Source organism: Littorina saxatilis, linkage group LG3 (assembly GCF_037325665.1).
Source record: "Littorina saxatilis isolate snail1 linkage group LG3, US_GU_Lsax_2.0, whole genome shotgun sequence".
Classification (NCBI taxonomy): Eukaryota; Metazoa; Mollusca; class Gastropoda; order Littorinimorpha; family Littorinidae; genus Littorina; species Littorina saxatilis.
Window position 1 is genome coordinate 36,778,521 of NC_090247.1, and position 27,524 is coordinate 36,806,044.

The 27,524-nt window shown below is 42.2% G+C and overlaps 1 protein-coding gene across 3 annotated transcripts in view; it reads left to right on the plus strand.

The window, feature by feature from the left end:
* Positions 1-27,524, plus strand: part of LOC138962267 (mediator of RNA polymerase II transcription subunit 12-like) — a 53,385-nt gene that overhangs the window by 23,931 nt on the left and 1,930 nt on the right. For 2 of the 3 annotated variants that reach the window (XM_070334015.1, XM_070334016.1), the window contains exons 9-11: positions 18,433-20,111; positions 20,339-20,400; positions 21,624-21,735. In XM_070334015.1, the coding sequence (XP_070190116.1) occupies positions 18,433-20,111; positions 20,339-20,384 (1,725 nt within the window). In that variant the 3' untranslated portion in view covers positions 20,385-20,400; positions 21,624-21,735. The remainder of the gene's footprint in view (positions 1-18,432; positions 20,112-20,338; positions 20,401-21,623; positions 21,736-27,524) is intronic. The other variant, XM_070334014.1, reaches the window with a different exon arrangement.

Below are 27,524 nucleotides of genomic sequence, written 5' to 3' on the forward strand. Positions count from 1 at the left end.
ATTTATTGGTTCAAATGATTGGGTTTGATTCTCAGTTTGGAGGGGAATTTATTTGCAAGGGTCATCTTTGCACAGTTTCCTGTAGGTGCCCAAACATCCCAAGCTTTTAGCATGAGTTACAGGCCTTGAAATACACAAATACATACATGCAAGAAAAAAAGACTGGGTAGCGCACCTGCTTTGCTGTATGCTTTTCCCAGGCAGAGCAGCCAAAATATCCTGGAGGAAATTTCCAATGGAAAAAAGTTACTAAAAATATCACACCATATATATTTCTGATGCTGTTTTCATTGTTGAATCTGGTAAAGAGCTTGCTGTGAACTTCTGTGGGAAATGCAAGTCATCTGGTTTGTTTTTGATAGTGTTTTGCCATGCAAAGTTTTATAGCCCCAACTGGACACTAGGTCCCGTGCATACTTTTGCAGTGATGTCCCTAGACTCAAAGGACTTTAAGTCAGTTAGACCTGGATTGAAAATATGTATAGGTCCAAACATCCTGGCTATGAAAGTATCAGACCTGTTTACCCTCCCGGATTGTCCGGAATTATTACGGATTTGGGGTCTAAATTCCGGTATTACGGAAATCTACCGAAAATTCCGGAAATTGCGGTCGAGAGAACCTTTTTCGTGCGTGAAAATTCGAAGTCGAAATTGTGGTTGTCACCAGGACTGTGATTTCAAGGCTGACCGAAACAGCCTTTTCTGCGCATGTGCACAGCAAGGTATTTGTCGGATTCCGCGGTTTTGAGATTGACATTGGTCCGAAGGGTAATATAGGATCTCTCTGGGGACGAAATGCCAACCAAAAAAGCGAAAGTTGTACAGAAATATCGGCAAAACTATTAAGTCAAGTGGCTGTGTCTGGTGAAGTTTAAGAAGAGCGAACCACATTCATTTTGGTGATCGACTTGAGATCAGTGCAACAACAAAGCTAAGTCAGTTAGAATACGAGTCACGTCGCGGCACGTGTCCCGAGGTTAGACGCAGTACACAAATGAACATGGAAACAAACAAAAACACGAAATGTTTGGCAAAACATGAGCCTGCTTCGCATCGAGTTTATTTGACCTAGGTCTCTACTTCCACAGAATCTCCCAGACCTGCGAACCGATCTCTCACTACGGTCAGTCGCGCCAGAGACCTAGATGTAGGTCTATGGTCGCGCTCATCAGTGACTTGCGCTGTTGCCGAAATTCAAGTATTTCTGAGTCTAAAACTGATCTCCATTAATATTTCTCCAATATAGCAAAGATCACAGTTCTTTGAATCGAAAAACTTACAACAAAATTTTTAAATGAAATAAACGAATCGGTCCTCTAAAATTAAAAGTAGCTTCTGGAGAGAGTTATTATGACTGGTTTTAATGCAGGATGTCTGATGTGACAGAATGTAAGGTGGTTTTGTTCACATGCATCTTGACTGTAAATAGTCCAAGGGCGGAGTAGGGTGGGGGGGGGGGGGTATGTTACAGGGGTTCCGGACCCCCCCCCCCCCCCCCCTTGCTGTCAAAAAAGCAACAAAAACACAAAAATTCAGTCTGTGGAGAAAAAAAAATTAAAACATTTTCTGTCTGTGAAATTTTTGTTGTTGTCGGGAGCAGATATCAATGAAGATAAATTGCCATTATTTAATACTAACTTTATAAGAAATAATGAGTGGCTGCTGACACCAGTTTATCATGTTTAAAATCAAGGATAAGCCACAAATTGTTAATAAAATAGCTAAAATTCTTCAGCCAGACCCCCCAACCCCTGGACCCCAGGTTGTAACCCCCCCCCCCCCCCCCCTTCTAACTCTCTTGCTCCGCCCCTGAATACTGTGTTGTTGTTTTGTTTTGTTTTTAGATAAAGTAAACTTGTCTTTGTTAACTTGCATATATATCAGGTGTCTTGTGTTGTGTGTTTGTGGTGTGTGTGATCGAGCTTCTGTGTGTGTACTGTTAAACATGGTTAACAATTTTGTACTTGTTTTGCATGGTAGCGCGCGAATTAACGTGTCGTTTCATCGTTTTCAAGCTGGTTTATGGTTGATAAAAAAGATTACTCAAAGATGCCTCAAATTACGGAAAAGTACCAGTTGCATTCCTGATTTTCATTTGAGGGGGTAAACAGGTCTGAAAGTATTGTTCGAGTTGAAGACTTCATGTCAAAATTATTGGACAGTTGTCTGGCCAGCGGTCAGAATATAAAAAGTATGCATCAATGACTGCAGACCAAGGCCTGAAAACAGCATTGCACTTGCACTTCCATCGTTCCTGCAAGGCAGTGTAGTGATAATGGTGGAATCCAGTTTCCGTGTTGTGGCTTTTTATTATCACGTTCCTTCCATTGCAGTTGTGCCATATCGTGATCATTGGGCAATGGAGCTCAAAGCATAACATTGATTTAGCAGTGTTGAATTCTGTGTTCAACACGGTTCATAGCATTTATACCAGTTTTGATCCACATACTGATTTTGAAAGAACCTCATTTGTCAGAACTGAATATGTTCCAGTGATATTCATGCGGGGATATAGCTCAGTTGGTAGCGCGCTGGATTTGTATTCAGTTGGCCGCTGTCAGCGTGAGTTCGATCCCAGGTTCGGCGGAAATTTATTTCAGAGTCAAATTTGTGTGCAGACTCTCTTCGGTGTCCGAATTCCCCCCCCCCCCATGTACACTACATTGGGTGTGCACATTAAAGATCCCACGATTGACAAAAGGGTCTTTCCTGGCAAAAATTGCTTAGGCACAGTTAATAATTGTCTACCTATACCCGTGTGACTTGGAATAATAGGCCGTGAAAGGTAAATATGCGCCGAAATGGCTGCAATTACTGGCCGTATAAAATTTCATCTCACACGGCATCACTGCAGAGCGCCTAGAACTGTACCCACGGAATATGCGCGATATAAGCCTCATTGATTGATTGATTGATCATGCTTGTGCACATACCACACCACACCACACCACACCACACCACACCACACCACACCACACCACACCACACACACACTCACCACACATACACAGATACAGGTATGTGTGTGTGGTAATCTGACAGCATTATTGTTCTCTGAACAAAGGATCTTTGTCTGTTGGTTTGGGGCATATGATTTGATTGCATCTCTTAGCTGGTAAAACCAGCTTCGCAAATAGACTGACCTCAGTATTCTTCAACAGCTTTTGCTCGTGAGTAGCAATTGCTGGTGATTAAAATGGGTTAGAGAATGTGCTTGGCTCTTTCTGGCTACCAACAAAATGTGCATGGTACAGAAAAGTCTTCGCGAATGTGTATTTCAAAAGTATTTTTGTTATGTGTTTAAGATTAAAACTGTGGCCAAGATACCTTTGCTTTGCTGGACTTACAAGCTTTGGGAAGAACGGGATATTTGAGCAGAACGTATTACAAAGCTGTGCCTCTGCCTTTTATTGCTGCTTAATAGTAAAGACACATTTTAAACAAAACCTTGAAACAGTTGTTGCTGTTTACGGATTTTATGTCTCGGAATGTATATGTTATATCTTGCCAAGATCATGTTTTAGCAAAACCAGTGGAGAATTGATCATTGCTGATTCTAATGCAAAGCTTTTCTTTTCCTCTCTTCCCTCAAATGTGCGTGACACTGGATCCATTCGCATCGGCCGCCTGCAAATCTCCGACACATCTGTGTTTGACCGATACCAATCGACCGTTAAACTCACTGACTCGCACACCCTTTGCCCACAACTCCATGGTAAAACAAAAATCGTTGTTTGTTTTTAAAACAACAGCGCCAGTCCCGCTTTGACCAAGTCCCTGGTGGGCAGTTTGAGCAGGGCTTTGCCAACCGTGGAGGCATGGGTGGTCCTGGGGGGAACCAGGGTGGCCCGGGGGGCATGGGAGGGGGAGGAATGGGGAGCCCTGTGAGCCAGCAGGCCGCCATGTACCAGCAGATGCAAGGCATGGGTCGCCCAGGCCCTGAGCGCGCTATGATGGATCGTCGCCGAGAAGCCCCTCAGCCCAGAGATGACATTGCCGAGATGAAGAGGATGCGCAGATTCTAAGCCAGCTTTGTCTTGCGCTGGTGATGCTGTCAACAGCATTTTTACTCTCTTTTTTTAGTGTGGTTCTGAAAACCAGTCGGCATTGTGTCTGTGAGAGGAAGAGACCGCATTTGGACTGATGATGATGGCTTTTGTAGCCATGCGGTTTAGTTTTTAGGCAGCGAGGAATCGGACAGAATATATGGTGGGAGCACTGAACATGCTCTGTTGAGCTTTTGTTTTTCGTCTGTGAAACTTGTGTCAAGTGTCGTGCATGAACATACACCATTGATGTCAATCATTATTTTATGTCACCTTGCGCATTTTAATTCATGCAGTTATTTCATGATAACGTTGGAATCAACACCATCTTTCATCAGTTTTTTTAAGGGCAGGATTTCTTTTCATTGTTTTATTTTGATTCATCATGGATAAATATCACTGAGCATTTTAACCTTCATCCAGTCTGTTGTGCATTTTAGTTTTTTTGTTTTTTGTAAAGCCATGTATGTACTGTATATATTTCATCGTTTTTCCTCAAACTTTTTGATGTAGTGACAACTTAAATCCTGAGCAGGTGTCGGTGTTCATGAGTATGATCATTATCTGTTGTTTGTCAAAAGGACTCATCAATCTTCGTTTGAATCAGTATTGTCACTTAATTGTTTAACTGTCTGTTCCGCCATTACTCCTGATACGCTTTCGGTTCTGCTGTTTCAGTAGTCAATACCGTTCATCATTGAACTAATTGTTTCTCTTTAAGTTCTGCTGCAGCAGCAAATTGTACTTTTAATTTAATCCAGTTTCATGTAATGTGTTCGCTGAATGTTGTTGACCTCTCCCCATCATTATTTGTAGAAATAAACTTACAAAAACATAACATTGGCCACTTTGTGTTTGTGTTTTAAGTAAAGGGAACACTTAAATGTCCAGTACCTATGTCACTAAATTTTTAAAGTAAGACAGTTAATTTCAGGGCGTGATTAAGCTTATAAAAACTCACATTACAAAGTGACTATGGTGTGAGATAATTAAGAAGAGAAGTGTTTCATGTTTCGGGAATAAATGTGACCTATGTTTCGGGGAAAAAACACACAATTGCAAGTTTGTTTAAGATATCTTAAGTCATCTTTCCAAGCTTCAATCCACCAGTCAGCAGAATGGGAGCTGTATGCTGTATTCATCTGGATGGTTGTCTTAAGTCATCTTTCCAAGCTTCAATCCACCAGTCAGCAGAATGGGAGCTGTATGCTGTATTCATCAGGATGGTTGTCGTTCATAAAGGCAGTATCATTTTGGCTCTCGTTGCTGCAAACGGGTCTTTTTCCGTTGTAGACAGAATTGCAGGGATGGGATTCGTATGTGGATCCTATAAATAATTATTAAATCATTAAATGCACGTATTCCGTCAATCTCAAGCCCATTCAATGTTCCTATATAGCATCAACATTTCTCAGCTTCAGGAGGCTTCTCAGTAGGCTTTTTCATTTCTACCCCACTCTCATCCCTGGAATTGCTTGCTACCTTCTTAAATAAAGCGCCCGAGTCACACTGATTTTGCCTGTGAAAGAAGAAAGAAAAAACCATTTATAATGCTGTAATTTTGAATCACCACATGGCCAGGAATTTAGGTAGACAGTAGGATTGACGACAGAGACAAAAAGTGACAAATAAAAAGGAAACACAGGAGGGGTCTGAAACAAATTGTGGTGAAACAGTTTTAATCCTGCTTGTATGAGTACTCACAGTGTTTGGGGAAAGCAAGAACCAGCTTTCAGATAAATTCAGAGATGTAAATGCTAGGTCCTATTTTCATGGACAAATACATGCAGGCATTCATGGTCTGACAGGACATCAACTTTGTTAGTTGATTGTTGTGGTCATCTGTGATTACATTCATCATAAGCAGAGCTATATGCTTACATTTTCAAGCCTCATCTCTCACACTCCCGTTTCTCTCCTGTCTCTCTCTGAGTCTCTCCCATATTCGCCTCTGTCCGCCTCTGTCTGCCGCTGTCTTTATGTACTTCTTTTGTGAATATTTATACATAATATTTGTAAGTATGCGAACCCTCACAGTTTGTCTGTCTTTCTTTCTGTCTGTCTTTCTTTCTGTCTGTCTCTCCCTTTGTTGCTGGCTGTCTGGTTCTCTTCCTCTCTTTATTTCTCTCCCTTTTTTCTAAGAACTTCAGCATAATTGTGGTATCTTCTTATTCTCAAGCACATTAGCAATCATGCATACAGATGCAGTGATTCCTCGACCATGCATATGATTACATTCACAAATGTATGGTATTCCCATATATGCGAACATGTAAACGTTTGAGCACACAAGCACACGCGCGCATGCTTGCAGACACACACATGCAGGGGCACACACACACTAACACAGAACTTTGACAGTTTGTCTCACCCAGTCATTTCCCTCACTGTGGCATTAGTTTGCTGATCTTGAAATGATGGAGACGTGCAAAGACATCAGCCGAAATTGTGCACAGCCAAATGTGATTCCTACTTTCGTAAGATTGAGTCAACTGAATCACTTTGGAAACTTCATAGTCATCAGTCCAGCAGACCGCGCCAGCCTACCCATCACCTGTTAGCGGCTTTTGCCATACGAGATGACATTGTGTACCATACCACTACCAGGAGAGGTCTTTTCTGTTGCTGATGAAAGCAGGAAAGAAGGATGAAGTATGGAATAGTCTTTCACTCTTTGCGAAGGTATGTAGATGGTAAGATTTGTCATTTTGCAATCTTAAGTATCATAAGAAATAGGCCTTGTGATTTGTTGTGTAGAGCCATTTGTGCTTTGCCTCAAGTGTGTTCCGTGTGTGTATCGTAAGAATTTTACCCTTACGAAGAAAAAAAACGCGGGTTAGGGGGAAGAATTTACCCGATGCTCCCCAGCATGTCGTAAGAGGCGACTAACGGATTCTGTTTCTCCTTTTACCCTTGTTAAGTGTTTCTTGTATAGAATATAGTCAATGTTTGTAAAGATTTTAGTCAAGCAGTATGTAAGAAATGTTAAGTCCTTTGTACTGGAAACTTGCATTCTCCCAGCAAGGTAATAACTACGTTGCAAGCCCCTGGAGCAATTTTTTTATTAGTGCTTTTGTGAACAAGAAACAAATAACAAGTGGCTCTATCCCATCTCCCCCCTTTCCCCATCGCGATATAACCTTTGTGGTTGAAAACGACGTTAAACACCAAATAAAGAAAGAAAAAAAAGAAAGACCCTTACGAAAGTTGCTCATGGGGTTATATGTATTCCAGTGTGGGTATGATTGTACCATATCTTCCATCAAACGGAGTGATTGGTCAATATTTGTAAGATTTCTTCTATTTTGGCAGTGTTCCTGTCTGTGTGTACCAAAAATAATTACCATCATGGACAACCTCCTGCATACATCTATCTAAGCTTTATTGGTATTTGCCACTAGCATACTTACAATCGGACATATATATACAAAAAAATCATCCTGTGCCAAGTGGGAATTTTATTTATTTATTTTGCTGAATTAATATTATAAAGTAAGACTTGTGTGAACAATCAACTGGTTCAATTACAACTGCGTTTTCGTGATGATTTCTTCAGCTGTGGATACATTGCATTAAACTGTCATCCAGCGTCGCGCAGTTATTAGTGAATTTAAGAGTGTTGATAGTAAATAACTTCCTACACTCATGTTTATACGATACATAGCTGAAATAGGAATGCAACACGCACATCAACTATTTCAAATATTAGGAGACCTGCAAGCAACTCGGGACACTCTTTACTGCAAGTGGATCCTCTGTGAGTTGGTATTTCAATTGACGTGTCCATTTGCTCTGGATCAAGCTTTTCTCCGTTGCTCAGGCTGCATGTGACACCCAGTCTCCCCCGCCCCCCCTTCTCTCTCTCTCTCTCTCTCTCTCTCTCTCTCTCTCTCTCTCTCTCTCTCTCTCTCTCTCTCTCTCTCTCTCTCTCTCTCTCTCTCTCTCTCTCTCTCTCTCTCTCTTTCTTCCCCTTCCTCTTTCTCTGTCTCTTTCTCTCTCTGTTTCTCACTGGCTCTTGGGCATTATGTGTTCCTCTTTGAAATATATCTTAGTGATGCTTGAAAGAGAGAGATTGTGCCTTGTAACAGAACAAGAATTGAATTATTCTTCAACGAGAAAGCAGGAGAGAGAGGGAGTGAAAAGCAAGAATGCTTAAGGGAGAGAGTGAAGTGAAATCGGTGCGTTTGTGCCTGGCTTTGTTAGACTTTTTGCAGGTGACTGTTTTCCAGCTGTGTGCAGACCTCCAAGATGCAAGACAATTGATGCCCGGAACATTCCAGAACACCAGATTTCTCTTAGTGTTACTGAATTTTACCATTGCAAGAAAAATGAGATGGGTCAAAATTGAGCAAAGGAATTTCTGATGTAATCTGGACTAACATTTCATGGCAAATGAAAAACTTTGTAAAAATGTTTTTTTAACTCTTTGCCATACATTTGCGTGGGGGAAGGGTGTGTGTGTTTAGATTACTTTGGATTGATTTACATTTGTATGTAATTTGTGTGGTTGTCTTTGTGAGCGTATCAGTTTCTTTACATAGACATGCCTGTGAAGGTGTATTTGTGAGTTAGTGGTTTGTTTGTCGGTGAGTGTGAATGTTTGTGTGCATGCTTTCATGTGTGAGGTATAGCACAACTGAACTTAAGAACATTCTGGCTATACAGTTGAAGATTGATTTGGCTTGGAATACCTGTGCACCTGTGTCCTCCCGTAATCAGCTTATCATTCAGTCTAATACTGACAATTTAACAAGAGAAAAGTCTCTTTGTTCTTGTTAGTGCTTTTGAATCAGAAAGAAAAATGAAGAACTGTTCATAGGAGCCTGTGAAACTCCACAGCAATGACTGCGACACAAGGCTTACTTACCTGTTACCTGTCACACTGACATCTTAATTTATTTTTTTCACACCTCTCTGTCTTCTCTGTTCCTCTGTTTTATCTGCTGTAGTTAAACCATAGCTTTCATGTTGTAAGTTATGGCAAACCAGCTACCAAAAATAAGCTGTCTTTCAGACCTAATTATTTGATCAGTTTCTTTACAAGTCTATCATGGATGCAGTCTCAGAGGTTAAATCTGTTGGAAGCAAACAGGAATGTGCTTATGAATATAAGTTGATTCAGATTGTCATTCAGAGAAAAAATTAGTGTGCTGGTTTTGTTGTTGAGACTTAATGTTCCTCCCAAATTTGTTTTCAGTTTTGTCATCACAAGAACTCTAGCTCTAACAGTACACAGGCGCAGTGTTGTTTGAAATTAATTGGTGTTAACAGTCTTACAGCATGTCCCAAGAGTACAACAATACTGATCGGAGAATCTTAACAGTGAAAACATTGACATTTTGTGCAACACATAAATTGACGTGAGTGTGTGCCGTGTGTATGATTGATGGGTTGGTTCTTGAGAATTTACGGCTGATCAACCACAAAGCCCAGGGTGTGTGAAGATATATGCATGGGAGTGTGTGGTAACAGAGAGAGAGAAAGTGTTCTTATACTTGTTTAATGTCGGGTTGTTTACTTCAGGTCTTCCACTTTTCCATGCATTTCCCAGAAATATGAGAGAAAAAATGAGGTACATATAAATGTGCTTAGATTGTTTCAGATTGCACCATTGCAAATGTCAAAAATTTCCCGGATCCTGCTGGTGTTTTGCTTTTTTCGGGGTTTTTTTGCTTTTCTTCACTGGGAGTCCTATTTTGTTTCATGGAACCATCATTACTTCCTAACGATCTTGAATCCAGGATATGAACTGAGCTGATAATGTTATTAACAGATTTGGGAACCCATACGATTTCGCAGTATTTAGTGCGCTTGATTGTCTAGAATACAGTCACTACGGTCAGTGGCGGGAAAAAAATCTGAGAAAAAAATCCTGGACTACTTTTCTTCACAAGCAAATTCCGGAGCTGATCCATTATTTTGACACACCCGATTTGCAGCATGTCACGTGACACATAGTTTTGATTAACCCAGTTTAGTGATAAGCATGTTACTAGCGCCATTTTAAATCTCGTAAGAAGTGACGAGACGAGATAAATCTGTCAGAACACAGGAGTTTCACCCGAAGTATGCCTCCCAACCAGGCATTGTGGCGTCGGACACTGACAAGACTAACGCGCACTGCAAATTAATACTGACAAGTCAACTTCTCTATCGCCCATTCTGACATTGGCATTGATTTCTATATAAGTTACAACTGCAGTGCACATTTCATTGACATCAAATTACATTAAACATGCATGTGCACTCAAACATAAACACATGCATGTGCACATGCTCAACGATAGACAGACGGACGCATGTACACACACTCTCGCGTACACTTGGATACACTAACGCACGTAACACAAACACTCACACAGATTTATACTCAAAGTAATCGACAAAAGCATAGTTGAAGTGGGGGTGAGAAGGAAGCCTTAAACCTGCCGATCAGACATGGGACTGGTCCGAATTTTATCGGAATTCCGATATTTTCCTTAGCTCACAGACCATTCTTGAGATCGATGCAAATTCGTTGAGAAAAAAAAGGGGGGGGGGTGGTGGTGGTATGAACCGTTCAGCTGAAGCTGTCTGCGTCTGAAGTCAGTGCATTCGCACCCCAGCACTCACGTGAACCCATAGCAGTATCATGGATTGCGTTTGATTGGCTGTCGATCTCCGACGATTATCGCCTAGGCTTAATTATTCACTGATGGCGGGTTGTTTTGATTGGCTGCCGATCTCCAAACGCCTATACCATATTTCAACAGCCCAAAAAATAAATGTTTTGATGATAAAGCACAGTGTCAGTATGTGGATGCCTAGCGATTGTATTGTTTGCATTGCCATAACTGCATATGAAGGAACAAAACACAACTCCAACACAGCAAAATGAAAGTCCAAATTTGCGTATTAAAAAATACTTTCTCAAGGAAAACAAAAGATGAACGAAGACAATGGCAAGTGATGACGTAAACAGAATTGCTGACACTTGCCCTGACGGTGACACTCTTCATGCTTCTGAGAACTTGTATACTCCTGCTTCACAATGCTTGTAAGACTTGAGTGGATCCTTGTGCTGTTGGCTATGAAGAGTGTTTTTCTGAAAGTTTTCAAGTAAGTTTTGTGTGTGTGTGATTGTTATAAATTACACTTTTGTTTCCCCCTGAACCCCCTACCGGGGCGTTGCCCCTGGACCCCGGCTTAGTTTCCTACTTTTGGAACATTTGTTGGTCTCATGTCTGGCCGATACCACTGAAGAATCTGTCTCTTCAAAAATGTTTTGTTGTTACTGTCTATGCTGTGTATTCTAGTTTCTTCCAGAACAGGTCGTTAATGAGTTTGATGCGATGCAGACTGAAGCTACAGCTGATAAATTAGCGTTGCTCTTGGGGGCACACTTTTCCCATGGTCGCCTTGGAGAGAACAATCTGGAAAGGTGGGTATGCAATCAGTGTATGTGTTTTGGGGTTAGTTTACAGCACTTTCTACAGCCACATAATGATTGTCGTTGGAACCGTGCGGTTTTCGTATGGTGTACTTGCATACGTACCAACAGAATCGGTTGAATTTGGTTTGCGATTACTTGTAGCTCGTGCGTGTATAGACAAAGTGACAAAAAGATGATGAGGTTCATAGAGCAGTGAGAATGCCTCTCTCTTTTTGTCGCTGTCACTTTTTGGAGCTTACCATACTGTTTTGGGGGGTTTATATATATAAAAAAAGGACCAATCCCTACCCCAACCTTGACGCCCTTTTATTAAATATACTTCCTACTTTCGTTGCCATTTAATTTCATGCAAATTTCTCCTTATTTGTGTTTTTGTTTTTAATGGACATACGTTAAAATGTATACAGTAATACCAATTGCTTCTGGAACCAGAGTTAACGTAGTGAAAGTATTAGGTTTTATTGTGGTGAGGGGTCTGAAGAGATCAATTGATCATCAGGTGCTACTCAGGTGTGAGTTTAAACAGGATATCTCCACGCGTCCCTTATATCTGCATGGTTGCCACTCTTTCTGCAAGGTGCCGGAATTCCGGTTTTTTTAAATGTCCACAACCGGAAATTCCGGGTTTTCAATTTTGTTGCGAAAAAAAAACCGGAGAAAAAAAATCGTGCTTCGTTTTGCTCGGTTGAATTTTGACCAGAGATTCCGATCCGAGTTTTGAAGCTCTTTTGGCAGGAGAAGAGAATCTGGGCATTGCTAAAGCCGCCATTTTTCTAGGTGTATGCGATTTGTCGATGCGAGAAAGTTTGTTGTGAAAACCGTTGCAAATTTCGCTTCAACATCAATCAATCAATCAATATGAGGCTTATATCGCGCGTATTCCGTGGGTACAGTTCTAAGCGCAGGGATTTATTTTTATTTTTTTAATATTTGTTTTATACAATTTATATTGCTCACATATTCAAGGCGCCGGGATTTATTTATGCCGTGTGAGATGGAATTATTTTACACATCGGCCAGCAGATCGCAGCCATTTCGGCGTATATCCTACTTTTCACGGCCTATTATTCCAAGTCACACGGGTATTTTGGTGGACATTTTTTATCTATGCCTATACAATTTTGCCAGGAAAGACCCTTTTGTCAATCGTGGGATCTTTAACGTGCACACCCCAATGTAGTGTACACGAAGGGACCTCGGTTTTTCGTCTCATCCGAAAGACTAGCACTTGAACCCACCACCTAGGTTAGGAAAGGGGGGAGAAAATTGCTAACGCCCTGACCCAGGGTCGAACTCGCAACCTCTCGCTTCCGAGCGCAAGTGCCTTTTCACTCGGTCACCCAGGCCACCAACATGCCGTACATCAGTGAAGATGATGATCACTCTAAGCTTGAGAAACTGGAGGCGGGTATAAAAAACAAGTGGAAGTGGGAATGGCTAGCAGAGAAGAATGACACAAACACAAAGCATCGAACTTGGCTGAAGAAGATTGATTTGACTGGTACGGGGTTCTGCATCATTTGCCCCAAATCTATCAAAGTTCTTCTCTCAGCAAAAAGAAGACTGTTGTACCCAAAAAAAGGACACGAGCAACTCTCGATTTTTTTTTTCTTGATCAATGATGAGTGACATCCCAGAACTGAAAACTTGTTGATACATTTTTTGATACATTTTTCCTGGACTTCTGAAGTTCTGCATTGTTCAAGATCTACAATTTTTCTGTCAGTGTCATTTTGGAGGACTATCACCAACTACATATGGCTTAGTTTTTGGACTTTAAATCTCTTCTGTTTTACCAACTTCAAAACTGTGTTTCAGTTTATTATTCTTGAAATTAACATGTCATGGTGTGTGTGTGGTGACAAGGTTAGGTAGTTAAAGTTCACATTGGATTCATGCAACAAGTTTTTGTTTCTCGAGCTGAGAGTGAGGTACACCCAACATCCCAGAACTGAAATCTTTTTGATTAGAAACAATTTCCTTGGACTTCAGGTAGGACTTTTTGTTACCCCCCGCGGGTTAGGGGGAGTCACATATCGGTTGGGACGAGAAAGAATTTACCCGATGCTCCCCAGCATGTCGTAAGAGGCGACTAACGGATTCTGTTTCTCCTTTTACCCTTGTTAAGTGTTTCTTGTATAGAATATAGTCAATGTTTGTAAAGATTTTAGTCAAGCAGTATGTAAGAAATGTTGAGTCCTTTGTACTGGAAACTTGCATTCTCCCAGTAAGGTAATATATTGTACTACGTTGCAAGCCCCTGGAGCAAATTTTTGATTAGTGCTTTTGTGAACAAGAAACAATTGACAAGTGGCTCTATCCCATCTCCCCCCTTCCCTCCGTCGCGATATAACCTTGAACGGTTGAAAACGACGTTAAACACCAATTAAAGAAAGAAACAGGACTTTTTGTTTAGTGTAAACTGAACTGTTCATGAGGCATTTGTCTGTTGATTGATTAAGTCTTTGTTATCAATTGCTTTGAAGGAGGATATTATTTTGTAAATAATTTGCAGGGGAGGCCAAATAATGGCTCTCAGATCTTAAAATTTTTCAACGTGCAGGGGGCGTTGCCCCCCGTACCCCCCAGCCCCTGCACCCCACATACTTTCAGGAATTTCATTTTTTGGGAGTGGCAACCACGTATCTGTGAAATCTAAGTCGTCTTGCTGACTTTACAAAGGGGGTTTGCTGTTGTTATGTATTATGTATATTTCTAGATGCGTCAACTAACAACTTCCAACAAAATGCATCTTCTTTAGTGAAAATCTTTATGGTACATGTTTAGGGGGACGTAAATTTCGGTTTGCTTTCTGGTACGTTTCTGAAAAAACTGCACAACAAAAAGATTTCCCCTCAACTTTTGTTGTTATTCTTTGAGTTTTTTGTTTTTCCAATTAAATACAAATTATTACTTTCTGCCTTGCATACACATGCACCCACACATGCACTGATTTTATGCTGACATATTTTCCCCCTAAGTTTATTCCATGTTTAATTTTTTACACAGGCATACACATACACACACACACACACACAGACACACACACACACACACACACACACACACACACACAAACACATGCACACACACACAAAACACACACATGCTATGCTCACTTGTATGCATGGACACACACACACACTTTCTCTCTCTCTTTCTCTCTCTCCCTTTCTTTCTTTCTCTATTTTTATCTGTGTCTTGTCATACAACCTACTTGGAAAAAATAACATATGTTGATGATAATTAGTATTCTTTTATGTTTGAATGGAAGATAAATCAAACACGATCAGTTTTTAAATCAGTAATTGATGTCTGCCTGAGTTAGCTTTTTTTTTTACATTTACTGATTTAGTCAACTTTTGACTAAATGTTTTGACGTAGAGGGGGGAATCGAGACGAGGGTTGTGGTGTATGTGTGTGTGTGTGTGTGTGTAGAGCGATTCAGACCAAACTACTGGACCGATATTTATGAAATTTTACATGAGAGTTCCTGGGAATGATATCCCCGAACGTTTTTTTCTTTTTTTCGATAAATACCTTTGATGACGTCATATCCGGCTTTTTTTAAAAGTTGAGGCGGCACTGTCACACCCTCATTTTTCAATCAAATTGATTGAAATTTTGGCCCAGCAATCTTCGACGAAGGCCGGTGTTCGGTATTGCATTTCAGCTTGGTGGCTTAAAAATAATTAATGACTTTGGTCATTAAAAATCTGAAAATTGTAAAAAAAATAAAAATTGTATAAAACAATCCAAATTTACGTTCATCTTATTCTTCATCATTTTCTGATTCCAAAAACATATAAATATGTTATATTTGGATTAAAAACAAGCTCTGAAAATTAAAAATATAAAAATTATTATTAAAATTAAATTTCCGAAATCGTTTTAAAAACTATTTCATCTTATTCCTTGTCGGTTCCTGATTCCAAAAACATATAGATATGATATGTTTGGATTAAAAACACGCTCAGAAAGTTAAAACGAAGAGAGGTACAGTAAAGCGTGCTATGAAGCACAGCGCAACCGAGCCAAACAGGCTCGTCACTTTCACTGCCTTTTGCACTAGCGGCGGACTACGTTCAGTTTCATTCTGTGAGTTCCACAGCTTGACTAAATGTAGTAATTTCGCCTTACGCGACTTGTTTTTTTTTTAACTGAGCTCCGGTAGTTTTACTGGTGCAGGTGGTTTTACTCTCTTCAAAAGGGTAAATTCACATTTAAGGCAGCCCCTCTTTTACTTTTTTCACATTGCCAGACTAGAGCTGCCAGATTAAAACTCGAAGACATACAGATGCTCTCGTTAAAAATTTACAGAAAACAACAGTGAAAACAGCACGGAAGAGAGAGTGTTGTAAAGGAAGATAACTCTTAGACATGGTCATGATGTAATGTGAATAGTGGATTGGGGAAAAAAGATTTGTGATCTAAACGCGTATGGCATTTGCAGAATCGTAACAGTAAAGGACGTCATTGCTTTGTTCTAGTTATTACATTGCCAGTGTAAAATCATTCCCCCCACACCAAAAACATAACCCACACTAAAACGGTCTATTTTTTGTTTTGTATCAGTTGCCACCTTGCCAGTCGAAAATTACTTAAATAAATGAATAAATAAAAGGGTGTGTGTGTGTGTTGCTGAACGCTCGGAAACCATGTATTAATGATTTGGATTGTCAGACTTGTATTTCTGTAGAGACCTAAAAAAAAAATACCAAGGCTTGGTCTTTCTCAGATACTTGCAGTTAATACATTGTAGTATGAAAGTCTAGGCTGCTTATCCTCTGAGTCTGACTCGATGAACATCTGAAAATGTGTGTAGTCACTTTAGTTTCTAGCTGAATGTCCAAGTTTGCGGTGAAACTAAAAATGGTAACATGCAGATTTTATCAGAAATTCATACATTTCTTGATGCTTTTGCTCATGGTACATGTATACTACCAGAACAATTTATTTAATCAATGTAATTAAAGTCAACATAATACATTTAATGTCAACATGATCAGGGTTCGTACAGAGTCCTTGAACCCTGGAAAACTCCTTGAAAATTGGAAAACCTTTTCCAGGCCTTGAAAAGTGCTTGAAAATAGAGTTTTGTTAAATAGTCATTGGAAAGTACTTGATTTTTCCAAATTGTTGCCTATACATTTCGTCAGCAGCTTGTCTTATTTAAAAAAAAAAAATGCAACCCCCTTTTTTTTCGTCAAATACAGTACACACATTTTGGGAGAATAAAAGATCGAGTGAAAACGAAAGCAGACGAACTAACTATTACTAGTCACCCGAGTTGCTTTCCTTCCCGGAAGTTGGCAAGGGAAACAACTACGGAATGACTAATAGAAATTCACCAGAAACTTGATGACTTGAAAAACTGAAGGTAAGCTTGGTGCTTTGCATTAATTTGGGGAAAATCATGTCCTTGAAAAGCATTTATTTGGTCCTGGAAATGTCCTTGAAAACTCCTTGAATTGTATCAGCTCTGCCCTGCAGGAACCCTGCATGATACATTCTTGTGTAGCGGAATCCCCATTCCCACCCTCTAGAAAATAATATGATGAAGCTTTGTAGAAAAATTTGACATGAGCTTTTTACTTCATCCTTATGCTGCAGACGCAGTACCAGGGTTAAATGTGCTTTAGAGCGTTTCTATTCTTTGCACTGTGTGGAAGTGTCAAATGGTTTGTGTCAGAAGTATGTGGAAATATAAAAACATTGAAGGCAGTTCTTGAGATGCTGTGTTCTTCAACCATTTATTGAAACTTCCGGGCATGGGAATTAAATAAAAAGTATTTAGTTTATACTTCAGGCATGCAGACCTGAAGAGGTCCTATATGTGAATACCTTCAGATCATACACCTATTTCAGCATTCGAAAGCCTGGCATAATATTAATAAAGGACAGTTTACATGATAAAGGACGGTTTACTCGATCAAGGCATTTCCGCGTGTTTGTTGGCTTCATTTTAAAGTTACTCAATTGTTAGTAACTGCGACCGCCACCTACCACTATCTTCCGCACCAAAGTTTCTACTTATTATGCGTCGATTTGCAGTTTGTATTCATGATAGGGATATCAAAAGTGCCTCACTGCATTTGCCAGTGATGTCATAAAAAAAATCTGATCTTCGTAAATTTAAAGTCATCTCCCTGGAAAAATGGCACGTGTTCAATTCTTAGTTTGAAAATGCTCCATGTGTCTACAGTTCCAAGCGCTTGTAAAATTTCTTGTGGCTACAAATTTGGGTATGACTGACTTAATTAAACCTTATTATTATTTTATTTTATTCAGTATATGTTTCCTTAGATTGTGCGATGGGTTTCTCACAGAAACTGATTTGCTTCAATATAAAAAGCAAGTTGTTTCCCCTTTTTAAAAATTGGCGTAACTGATATTTTGCATATGATTTGTTCTGTTGCAGGCTTGAAAATATAAACCCATTGTTACGTTGCAGTTTGTCACCAGGCAGTGATGACAGTAGTTTTCTAATCATCTTTTTTCCCCTTGTCATATCGAGAAGCAGTTGCAGCATTGGAAGGATTTAAAATGTTGCAGTGCTTCATGACAAAACTGGACTGTGTTAGGGTATATTTCAACAACTATTTTATTCAGATTCATTAAATGTAGATTCTTATACATCGGAATATGTCGGCATCTTAATTGTGATTCAAAAACTCACATAATCCCAAATGTGAACTTGATTTCACACTAGTCAAGATTTATGAAACCAACAGAGGGAACCACTTGTTATATACAAAAAAATAAGTTTTAAAAAAAAAAGGGGGGGGGGGGGGGGATGTAGAACACATGCACACATACAACAATTTCTATCTCAATCAGCATTCCATGCACATCCATTATGAAGGGTCAGTGTTGAGTCCAGTTTTGTCTGTTGCATTGCTTAAACCCTGATAAATCAAAGTCTAATTCATTGCCTTTTATGCTGCTCTCTAGGATATGGACTCTTGGACCAGCCATTATGTGGACCACCAGCCTCTGCCCTCTCACAGCGACTCGCCTTGTTCAGGACCATCGCAGTTCGAGGATGCTGATGAGGATCCGATGTCGGAGGAACGCAGATTTCAAGGCAATGGCAGCTGGCTGCCACCACCAGGAGACAATCAACAGGGACATTTTGTCAACGGAGACGTTGACGAGACCAAACAGAGTGTTGCTTCAGGTCAGATGGAATTCAGAGATGGGACGTCCAGAGAACAAAATGAATTTGTTGACGCAGACAACAGGTCTAACTGGGAAGAAAGTGCATTTGTTGATGGGGCTTATGGCAGTGTGAGCAGTGGTGATTGGTATGATCAGTCACAGGCCGTAGGAGAAGACGTTTATGGTAGGACTAACGTGCATGATCCATCCAGTGTGGCAGATATCTCCCAGGGGGAATGGACAGAAGGGCAAGATCATGTGAATGGAGACTTAGCTGGCGATACACATTTCTCTCCTACACATGAAGTGCACAGTGAAACACTGAGTAAGCATAATGCCGCACAAGAAGCATTTTACAGTGAAGCACAGAATCTGCATGGCACAACACAAAATGTATCATTCGGTGAACTGAACAGTGCGCATAATTCGTCACAAGAGATGTCTTTTGGCGAAGAACAAGACCATTTAGACTTAGAGCGTGGTCCTTGTGAGGTAGATGGCACAACAATCAATGACGGAAGTTCAGCTGAGGTGGACGTCCCCCATCCAGAACCAGACAACTCCATGGCTCTAGTGCCGTACTTAACCCCTGAACACTCCCCATGTCCCCATTCCCCATGTCCCTCACCGCCAGTGTCCCCACCCCTCAGGCAAGGCCCCTCTGTCGCTGCCTTCATGGCAGCTGCAGGAGTGCCCCTCCATCACAACCCTCTCAACATGGGGGGACCACGATTAGTGCGAGTCCACCCCATGCATGTTGCTGCTGCTGTCGCTGCGCAGCGCAACCAAGCAGCTGCAGGGCTTATGATGCAGCGGCAGCGAGCAGCAGCAGCTGCAGTGCTTCAGCAACAAGCAGCCCGGCAACAAGCGGCTGCTGCAGCAGTACAGCAACAAGCTGCTGCAGCAGCAGTACAGCAACAAGCAGCCCGGCAACAAGCTGCTGCTGCAGCAGTACAGCAACAAGCAGCACAGCGACAAGCAGCACAGCGACAAGCTGCAACAGCACTACACCAACAAGCAGCACAGCACCAAGCAGCGCAACAACAAGCTGCAACCGTATTACAGCAACAAGCAGCACAGCACCAAGCTGCAACAGCACTACACCAACAAGCAGCACAGCGACAAGCAGCGCAGCAACAAGCTGCAACAGCACTACAGCAACAAGCTTCACAGCGACAAGCAGCGCAGCAACTAGCTGCAAGAGCATTACAGCAACGAGCAGCCCAGCGACAAGCCCAGCAGAGTGCAGCAGCAGGGGTACAGCAGCACACAGCAGCGGGGCAGCAACATGCAACGCAGCAGCAGCAACCAATGACTGCGGCACACCAGCAAGCAGTGGCAGCAGCAGCACAGCAAAGGACACAGGCGGTGTTGATGCACCAGCAGCTGGTGAGGAGTCGCTATATGGGAGCCCCTGTGCTCGTCAGACCATCCTTCATGCCCGCTGCAGCCAGGGTCGCTGCTCCGCTTAGGTAGGACAAAGCACTTGTTTTTGTTAATGCAGTTTTGCTTTGTGGAAATGTTGCTGAAAGGTTTTGCGAATTGTTAACTTTTCTGTGTGACAACACTTTTTTTGCATTTCTACGTATGTTTCTCTTACTGTTAATTTGAAACTAAGCTGGGTTTTTTTCCCCCCCTTCCTGGTCATGAAATGCGTGGCGCTGCTTTTTAATACTAAACGTTGTTTCTGTTGTCCAAGGGTTCGGATGCGAGTACGTCGTGAGTTGAACCTGGGTCCTCCTTAGCATCACTTACACTCAGGTATGATCGTGAAACTTGATTCTTGATAGAATAGATTATTTACAGAAATAACTCTATGAGGGATTTTATGGGCCTTGTGAGCTTGCCACGTTTGTTTTGCCTAACACGCAGGACCTACTGCACAAAATGCATGGTGGAGTTCATTTTTCCACTGAGATTGCCTTGGTCGCACACTTCAACTGACTGAGTCCCATTGCATGCTCCATTGGTTTTATTACTTTTTAAAGGGGCGCAACTATTCCACAGCCCATAAAAACCCCTGCAGAGTTATTTCTGACAATGGTCTTTCTTCTCTCCCTTCTCTGGCGTGCCAGGGATGCTTATTAGTTTCTATGTTGGGCGGGGATATAGCTCAGTTGGTAGCGCGCTGGATTTGTATTCAGTTGGCCGCTGTCAGCGTGAGTTCGATCCCAGGTTCGGCGGAAATTTATTTCACAGAGTCAACTTTGTGTGCAGACTCTCTTCGGTGTCCGAACCTCCCCCCGTGTACACTACATTGGGTGTACACGTTAAAGATCCCACGATTGACAAAAGGGTCTTTCCTGGCAAAATTGCTTAGGCACAGTTAATAATTGTCTACCTATACCCGTGTGACTTGGAATAATAGGCCGTGAAAGGTAAATATGCGCCGAAATGGCTGCAATCTACTGGCCGTATAAAATTTCATCTCACACGGCATCACTGCAGAGCGCCTAGAACTGTACCCACGGAATATGCGCGATATAAGACTCATTGATTGATTGATTGATTGATATGTTGTATAATAACAGATGACTTTTTTGACTCACCTGAGCAATCAGGGGAGTCTAAGAAGTTTGAATAACGTTGAGTTTTTTTGGGATTTTATTAAAGCTATATCTTTGATTTTGAAACTTTACACACTGCTAGGTTTAGATGACCTTCAAATATTACACAAGTTCGGTTGACTTTCGTCTTTGGGAAGAAAAAGGGAAATTGTTATTTTGTTTTAATGTTTTTTGAAGCTACAGGTTTCAAACTTAACACGCTCTCACAGTCGTTTTAGACAGGTGGTTGTTTCAAGGAATGGTCGCCTGTGAAGGTTCAGATGTAATAAGATTAGATTAGATTGTACAAGAACTTTCTGTAAAAAGAATCTAATACATCATGATCAGAGCCAGTTATCTATAAGCAACGTAATAGGACTAATAATTGCTAGATGGTGATCACAGTGCACTAATTGATTCCTCCGAGTTTGTCCCCAGGCAATATGATCCATATGTGCAGCGTCATGCTGTGTGAGGTCCAGAATGTGCTGTCCCAAGTGTGCCGTGTTCTCCCATACAGGACCCGTGAGGCTTTCTCCAGTGTTTGCATGTAAGTTCAAGAGGGATGTTTTGATATATGCATTAACACTTTTAAGTTGTTAGAAAATGAAATAAATATTAGTTTTATTGAAATTTTAAATTTTAGAGGGATTTAAAAAAAAAATGCCTTTACACTTTTGGTACAATGGTACTTTCAATGTGAGGCCCCTCCGATGAGAGGACTGTAGGACCCTCCGATAAAAAGGCTGTAGGACACCTCCCAAGAAAGGACATCTTCAGTTCTCTGTCTATAATCTAGACCACAATATAATACCTGTCTTGAAAGGCTGCCTGCAATGTAGAGATACGTTTGGCTGGTCCCAAGTGTGACCTTTCATTGCAGGTACTACCGTATTGGCATCCACCACCCTTTTTTTTGTAAAAATCGAATTAAATTAACAAAAAGTTTAGGAATATGGGAGTAAGGCGTGATGGGTTCAGGATTGAAGAAAGAAGATTTTGTTACGCTTTTCACAAGTGTGATTTTTGCACTTTTCTCTTGTTTGTTTGTTTGTTTGCTTAACGCCCAGCTGACCACGAAGGGCCATATCAGGGCGGTGCTGCTTTGACATATAACGTGCGCCACACACAAGACAGAAGTCGCAGCACAGGCTTCATGTCTCACCCAGTCACATTATTCTGACACCGGACCAACCAGTCCTAGCACTAACCCCATAATGCCAGACGCCAGGCGGAGCAGCCACTAGATTGCCAATTTTAAAGTCTTAGGTATGACCCGGCCGGGGTTCGAACTCCCGATCACGGGCCGAACGCTTTACCACTAGGCCAACCGTGCCGGTCCTTTTCTCTTGTGCTAGTCATGGTAACTCATGGAGTTGACCACCGCAGATCTAACCTGGCTTTTTCTTGGGATAAGAGCATCCATCCACTTGAACACACAATAAAACTGAGCTTTCTGTCCAGAGTGGGAGTATTTCTGTTGAATTAATTCTGTAAGTGACACCTGTGCATATTTACTAAACTAATTTAGCAAAATAAAATTCATGCTCTGCATAGAACCAACATTGTTTTGAGTTTTGGTATGTCCAATGAAAAGGATGCTCTTATTTCATTTGAAAGCCTAGAACAATCTGTGAACTTTAAAAAAGAAAATGAGAATGGATGGACGCAGAATCAACAATTTCACTTTCAGTTGTGAAGTAAAGAAGTGTGGATTGTTATTGGACAATGTTTGGAAATAACTCAAGTTTTATGGGTTGTGGAAGAGTTGCTTTTCCTTGTTTACATAGAAACAAGCCTCAGTATTTTTAGAATCAAAAAACAAGAAAGGTAGGTTGTTGGAACGTTTTTTATTGACAAAATACATTCACAGATATTTTGACCCAACGGTCTTATAACCCTTACACTGGTGCAATTCTGTAACACATGTTACATAGCCACTGGTGAATTAACAGAGAGAAAAATAGAGAAAAACGATCATATAGGTTTTCACATCAATGGGAGGTAATCGGAACCGACCAAACAGACTGAGCCAGTAGCGCAACATATGTCGTGACAACCAGGTGACAGTATACGTAAAGTAGCGCGACAACCAGCCTAAGAGTTAAGTGAACAAACGAATATCAAAATTACATATCTTATCCCAAGCAATTTACTTCAGTTTAGTGCTAGAACGCTGAAACTACGCTCAACCCTGGTAAGGGGGGAAGTAACCCTAAAAATAGAACGACATTGACGGTCACATGACAACGCCAGGTCAAGGCTACCTCCCAGCATGCATTGCGCACCCGTGCTCTCGCCACCATCTTGTATTCATTCTACTCTTCAGCGATAGCGTCTAAGGACGCGTTTTGGATTACGCTCGGGCTATTTTGTTAGCCCACTGCTTCTTTGGCAGACTACACCCTGGTTTCGTCTGTATCTTAGCTTTCTAGCTGAGATTGGGTGAGATTTTTCCATTTTCTTTTGTTGTATTGCATTTGTTCGCCACGAGTTAGTCTTTGTTTACTTTCGTCTGCAAGACTAACGCCAGTATGGCGGACAGTGGGAAGAAGAAACCCAGCTCTAGACAGATAACCAATACAGAGTCTCCGTCTAAGAAAGCGGATAAGAAGCCCAAGGGTTCTAAACCTACAGGTACTGTGTTCGAGGTAGTTTCTCAGAATACTTTCACGGTAGAAATTGACAATCCTAAGAGTCCGGTAATGCCGGCGCTGAAGCAAGAATGCAAGACAGCACCGGTTAAGACTAGCATAGCATCAGAGAAGGACGATTTGTCAGCAATGTTTGCTTCATTTTAATTTAGCGATCAAATGAGATGCATGTTTTCGGCAGAATTGCGCTCGGCGAGCGAACTTTTGCTCTCCCTTCAAGCTAGAGCGGAAGACGCTCGTTTTGGCGAAGGTTAAGGCAGCGCCGTCAGCCACCGTTACATCGGCCGACGTTCACGCTGAACAATTTCCGGTGAAGACGGAAAGAGTTCCCCTCACCATGCCTCCACTTCCGGTTTCAGCAGCTACAATAAAGGTACTGTGACTGTCCCACAGGGAGGTACGCATGGGCGTTCCCTACTTCCGCCCGGCGCCGGGCAGGAAGCCGTGATAAGACAGGAGACTTGCTCGCAGCATGACTTGCAGGCGCCTGTACTTAGATCGGAGGACACGCAAGTACCAGGTTGCTATACGGAGGCAACATCGGTACAGCTGTCCAAACTTCCGCCACGGGAGCGCGAAGTTGTTAAGAGAGAGGGGACTTGCTCGCATCACGACTTGCAATCATCTGTACTCTTAACGGAAGACACGCGAATGCCGGTTTGCTTAGCATCCCTAGCACAGCGTTCTTCCCTTCCGCCCAGGGGACAGGAAGTTGTTGTAAGGCAGGAGACTTGCTCGCATCACGACTTGCAGGGGCCTGTACTTAAACAGGAGACACGCAAGTGCCGGTTTGCTCGACGAAAGCATCCCTAGCACAGCTCTCCACACTTCCTCCCAGGGGGCAGTTCTCTCCAGAGAGGATATGAGAAGAGGACATGCCTCACGCGGTACCCCTCTTCCGGACGACACTGCCTATGACTATGACAGTCAATATGGCGGCGAGTTTCCGGTAGGCACTTCCGTGCCGGAAGGAAAATCGGAATACGGGTCTTCCCTTTCTGAGGAAGATCCCAATTTCCGGCTACCAGACAAGCTTCCCCATGCAGTAGCTTTGGCAGCACAGGTAGCTTCAAGATACTTTGAGGAAGGAGTGGTGTCAGCAACAAACTTGTCTGCACCACCACCTTCTGCTGTCAGAGATTTTCGCTCAACACAAGGAGAAAAACAAACTTTTAAGTTTCGTGAATCTCCCTCAGTGGCGTAAGATTTCCGGCTACCAGACAAGCTTCCCCATGCTGTAGCATTGGCAACACAGGTAGCTTCAAGATACTGTGAGGAAGAAGTGGTTTCAGCAACAAGTTTGTCTGCACCACCACCTTCTGCTGTCAGAGTTTTTCGCTCAACACAGGGAGAAAAACAAACTTTTAAGTTTTGTGAATCTCCCTCAGTGCCGATGAGAGGCTAAGATTCTGGCTAAGAATTCCCGGTCGGGATATGTGCCTTTGGACACAGTGCCTCTGCTTACAGCGCACAGTCTGGCACCAGAGGTAGCACAGGTAGCTTCAAGATACTTTGAGGAAGGAGTGGTTTTAACCCAATGCCACGCAATCTCTTGGACACTTCTCTACCACGAGCTCCACTTCCAGTGACACCGGAGTTAGTGACGCTCAGGGAGGATGGCTACAATAAGGACAGAGCTGTCCCTTGTGGCACTGGAAGAGACAGGGAAAGGTAACCTAGAGTTAGCGTTCTCTTTCGGAAACGCTGCTTAGGTCTCTCTCCCGTTCTATCGTTACGTCCCTGGAACCGTTTGAGTTTAGACGGGACGCGAGCGAAAAGGACGTAACGACGCTGCTCGCTACTTTGGCCAAGTTTCGCAAAAGATAGGAATGCGGTGTTTGGCAATTAATGTTAAAACACACACCTTCTGGTTCAGTGTTTCAAATTCAGCTTTACGCCCCCCAGGGCCTTTTCTACCGCGAGTTAACAAACTACACTTTTTGAGTCACTTGAGAAAAAGTGACTCCATGTAATCAGTCAGTGTTAGTCTGTCCGGCCGGCCGGCCGTCCGTAGACACCACCTTAACGTTGGACTTTTCTCGGAAACTATCAAAGCGATCGGGCTCATATTTTGTTTAGTCGTGACCTCCAATGACCTCTACACTTTAACGATGGTTTCGTTGACCTTTGACCTTTTTCAAGGTCACAGGTCAGCGTCAAAGGAAAAATTAGACATTTTATATCTTTGACAAAGTTCATCGGATGTGATTGAAACTTTGTAGGATTATTCTTTACATCAAAGTATTTACATCTGTAGCCTTTTACGAACGTTATCAGAAAAACAAGGGAGATAACTAGCCTTTTCTGTTCGGCAACACACAACTTAACGTTGGGCTTTTCTCGGAAACTATAAAAGTGACCGGGCTCAAATTTTATGTGAACGTGACTCATTGTGTTGTGAATAGCAATTTCTTCCTGTCCATCTGATGCCTCATATAATATTCAGAACTGCGAAAGTGACTCGATCGAGCGTTTGCTCTTCTTGTTTTGTAGTCTTCCCAGCGGTGGCCCCTGGATTTTGCACAATTTGGCTTTGCGCCAGGAGTCTTCTCCTACTTTGCAAATAGTACTCTTTGCCTCTAGATTAAGCCAACGAAGGCTGAATTACGAAACTTCAGTTTCAGGGATGCAGCTTCGGATACATACTCAGATCCCTCTGCATGGTTTCTAACGACATTTTAGTCTGAGTCACTTCCGCACATGGGCAGAAGAAGTTTGAGCTTACCTTTACCCTCGGGGATATCGAACTTCAGGTTACCAGCACTTGAAGTACCAGTTAATGGAACCTTGGCTATACAGTGACCTCTTCTAACAGAGTCCACTTATTTTCCAAAGCCAGTTCTCTTTCCTTGAAGATATTTTCCCAAGGTTTCAGAACTAGCTACATGTAATGCCTCTAGCCATACAGTTATCGGCAATTAAAACTGGTAAGACGCTCACTCACCCCTCCCTTGGGACGGGATTTGATAGGAGCATGGTCTGAGAGCGGATCGGGTTACCGATAGCCAGTGGTGTCTTCCCCGATGTCTTCCCCCATTGCGGGCCGGTTAGCACAATACTAACAGGCAATCAGGTTTTCAATACTCCTGACTTTTCACCCCTGCTTTGCAAACAGGGAAAGTATACCCGCTTCTTGCAGCCGTGGCTTAGACTTCCGTTCACAGCCAAAGGCAGCAACACAGTCTTTTCCGACCACCGAGGTTAACAACTATTGAGCCCGGTTTCTACCGGGATGGGTGACCGTTTGGAACACGGGCCCGGCAGGCAATCTCTTTAACATTCAAGCTGCGGCCTTTCGGCTTCAGCTATTGTACTGTAGTTTACTCAAACACAACATCAGCAGTACTTTGCTCCCTAGAGGGTTACACTGCCGGTGATAACCAAAGGGTCACAGGAGGACAAGTATGAGTCTTTTGGTACTGGAGTTTCTATGCTCCACAGATTTTGAACCGCTACAGTCTGCTCTTCTTCATAAATCTGACATGTGAAACGCTCTTCACTTTGTTTCTAGCTATGGCACATAGAGGTAGCGAGATTCACGCACTCGCTGGCTTACCGGGAGACGTAGTATTCAACAGAGACGCTCTATCCAGGGCCTAGCATTGTAAGCCGTTCGGCGTACTTTACGCTGAAATAACATCTCCAGTACGCGGAACTCGATTTGGTGTACGCTGAAATGCAAAAA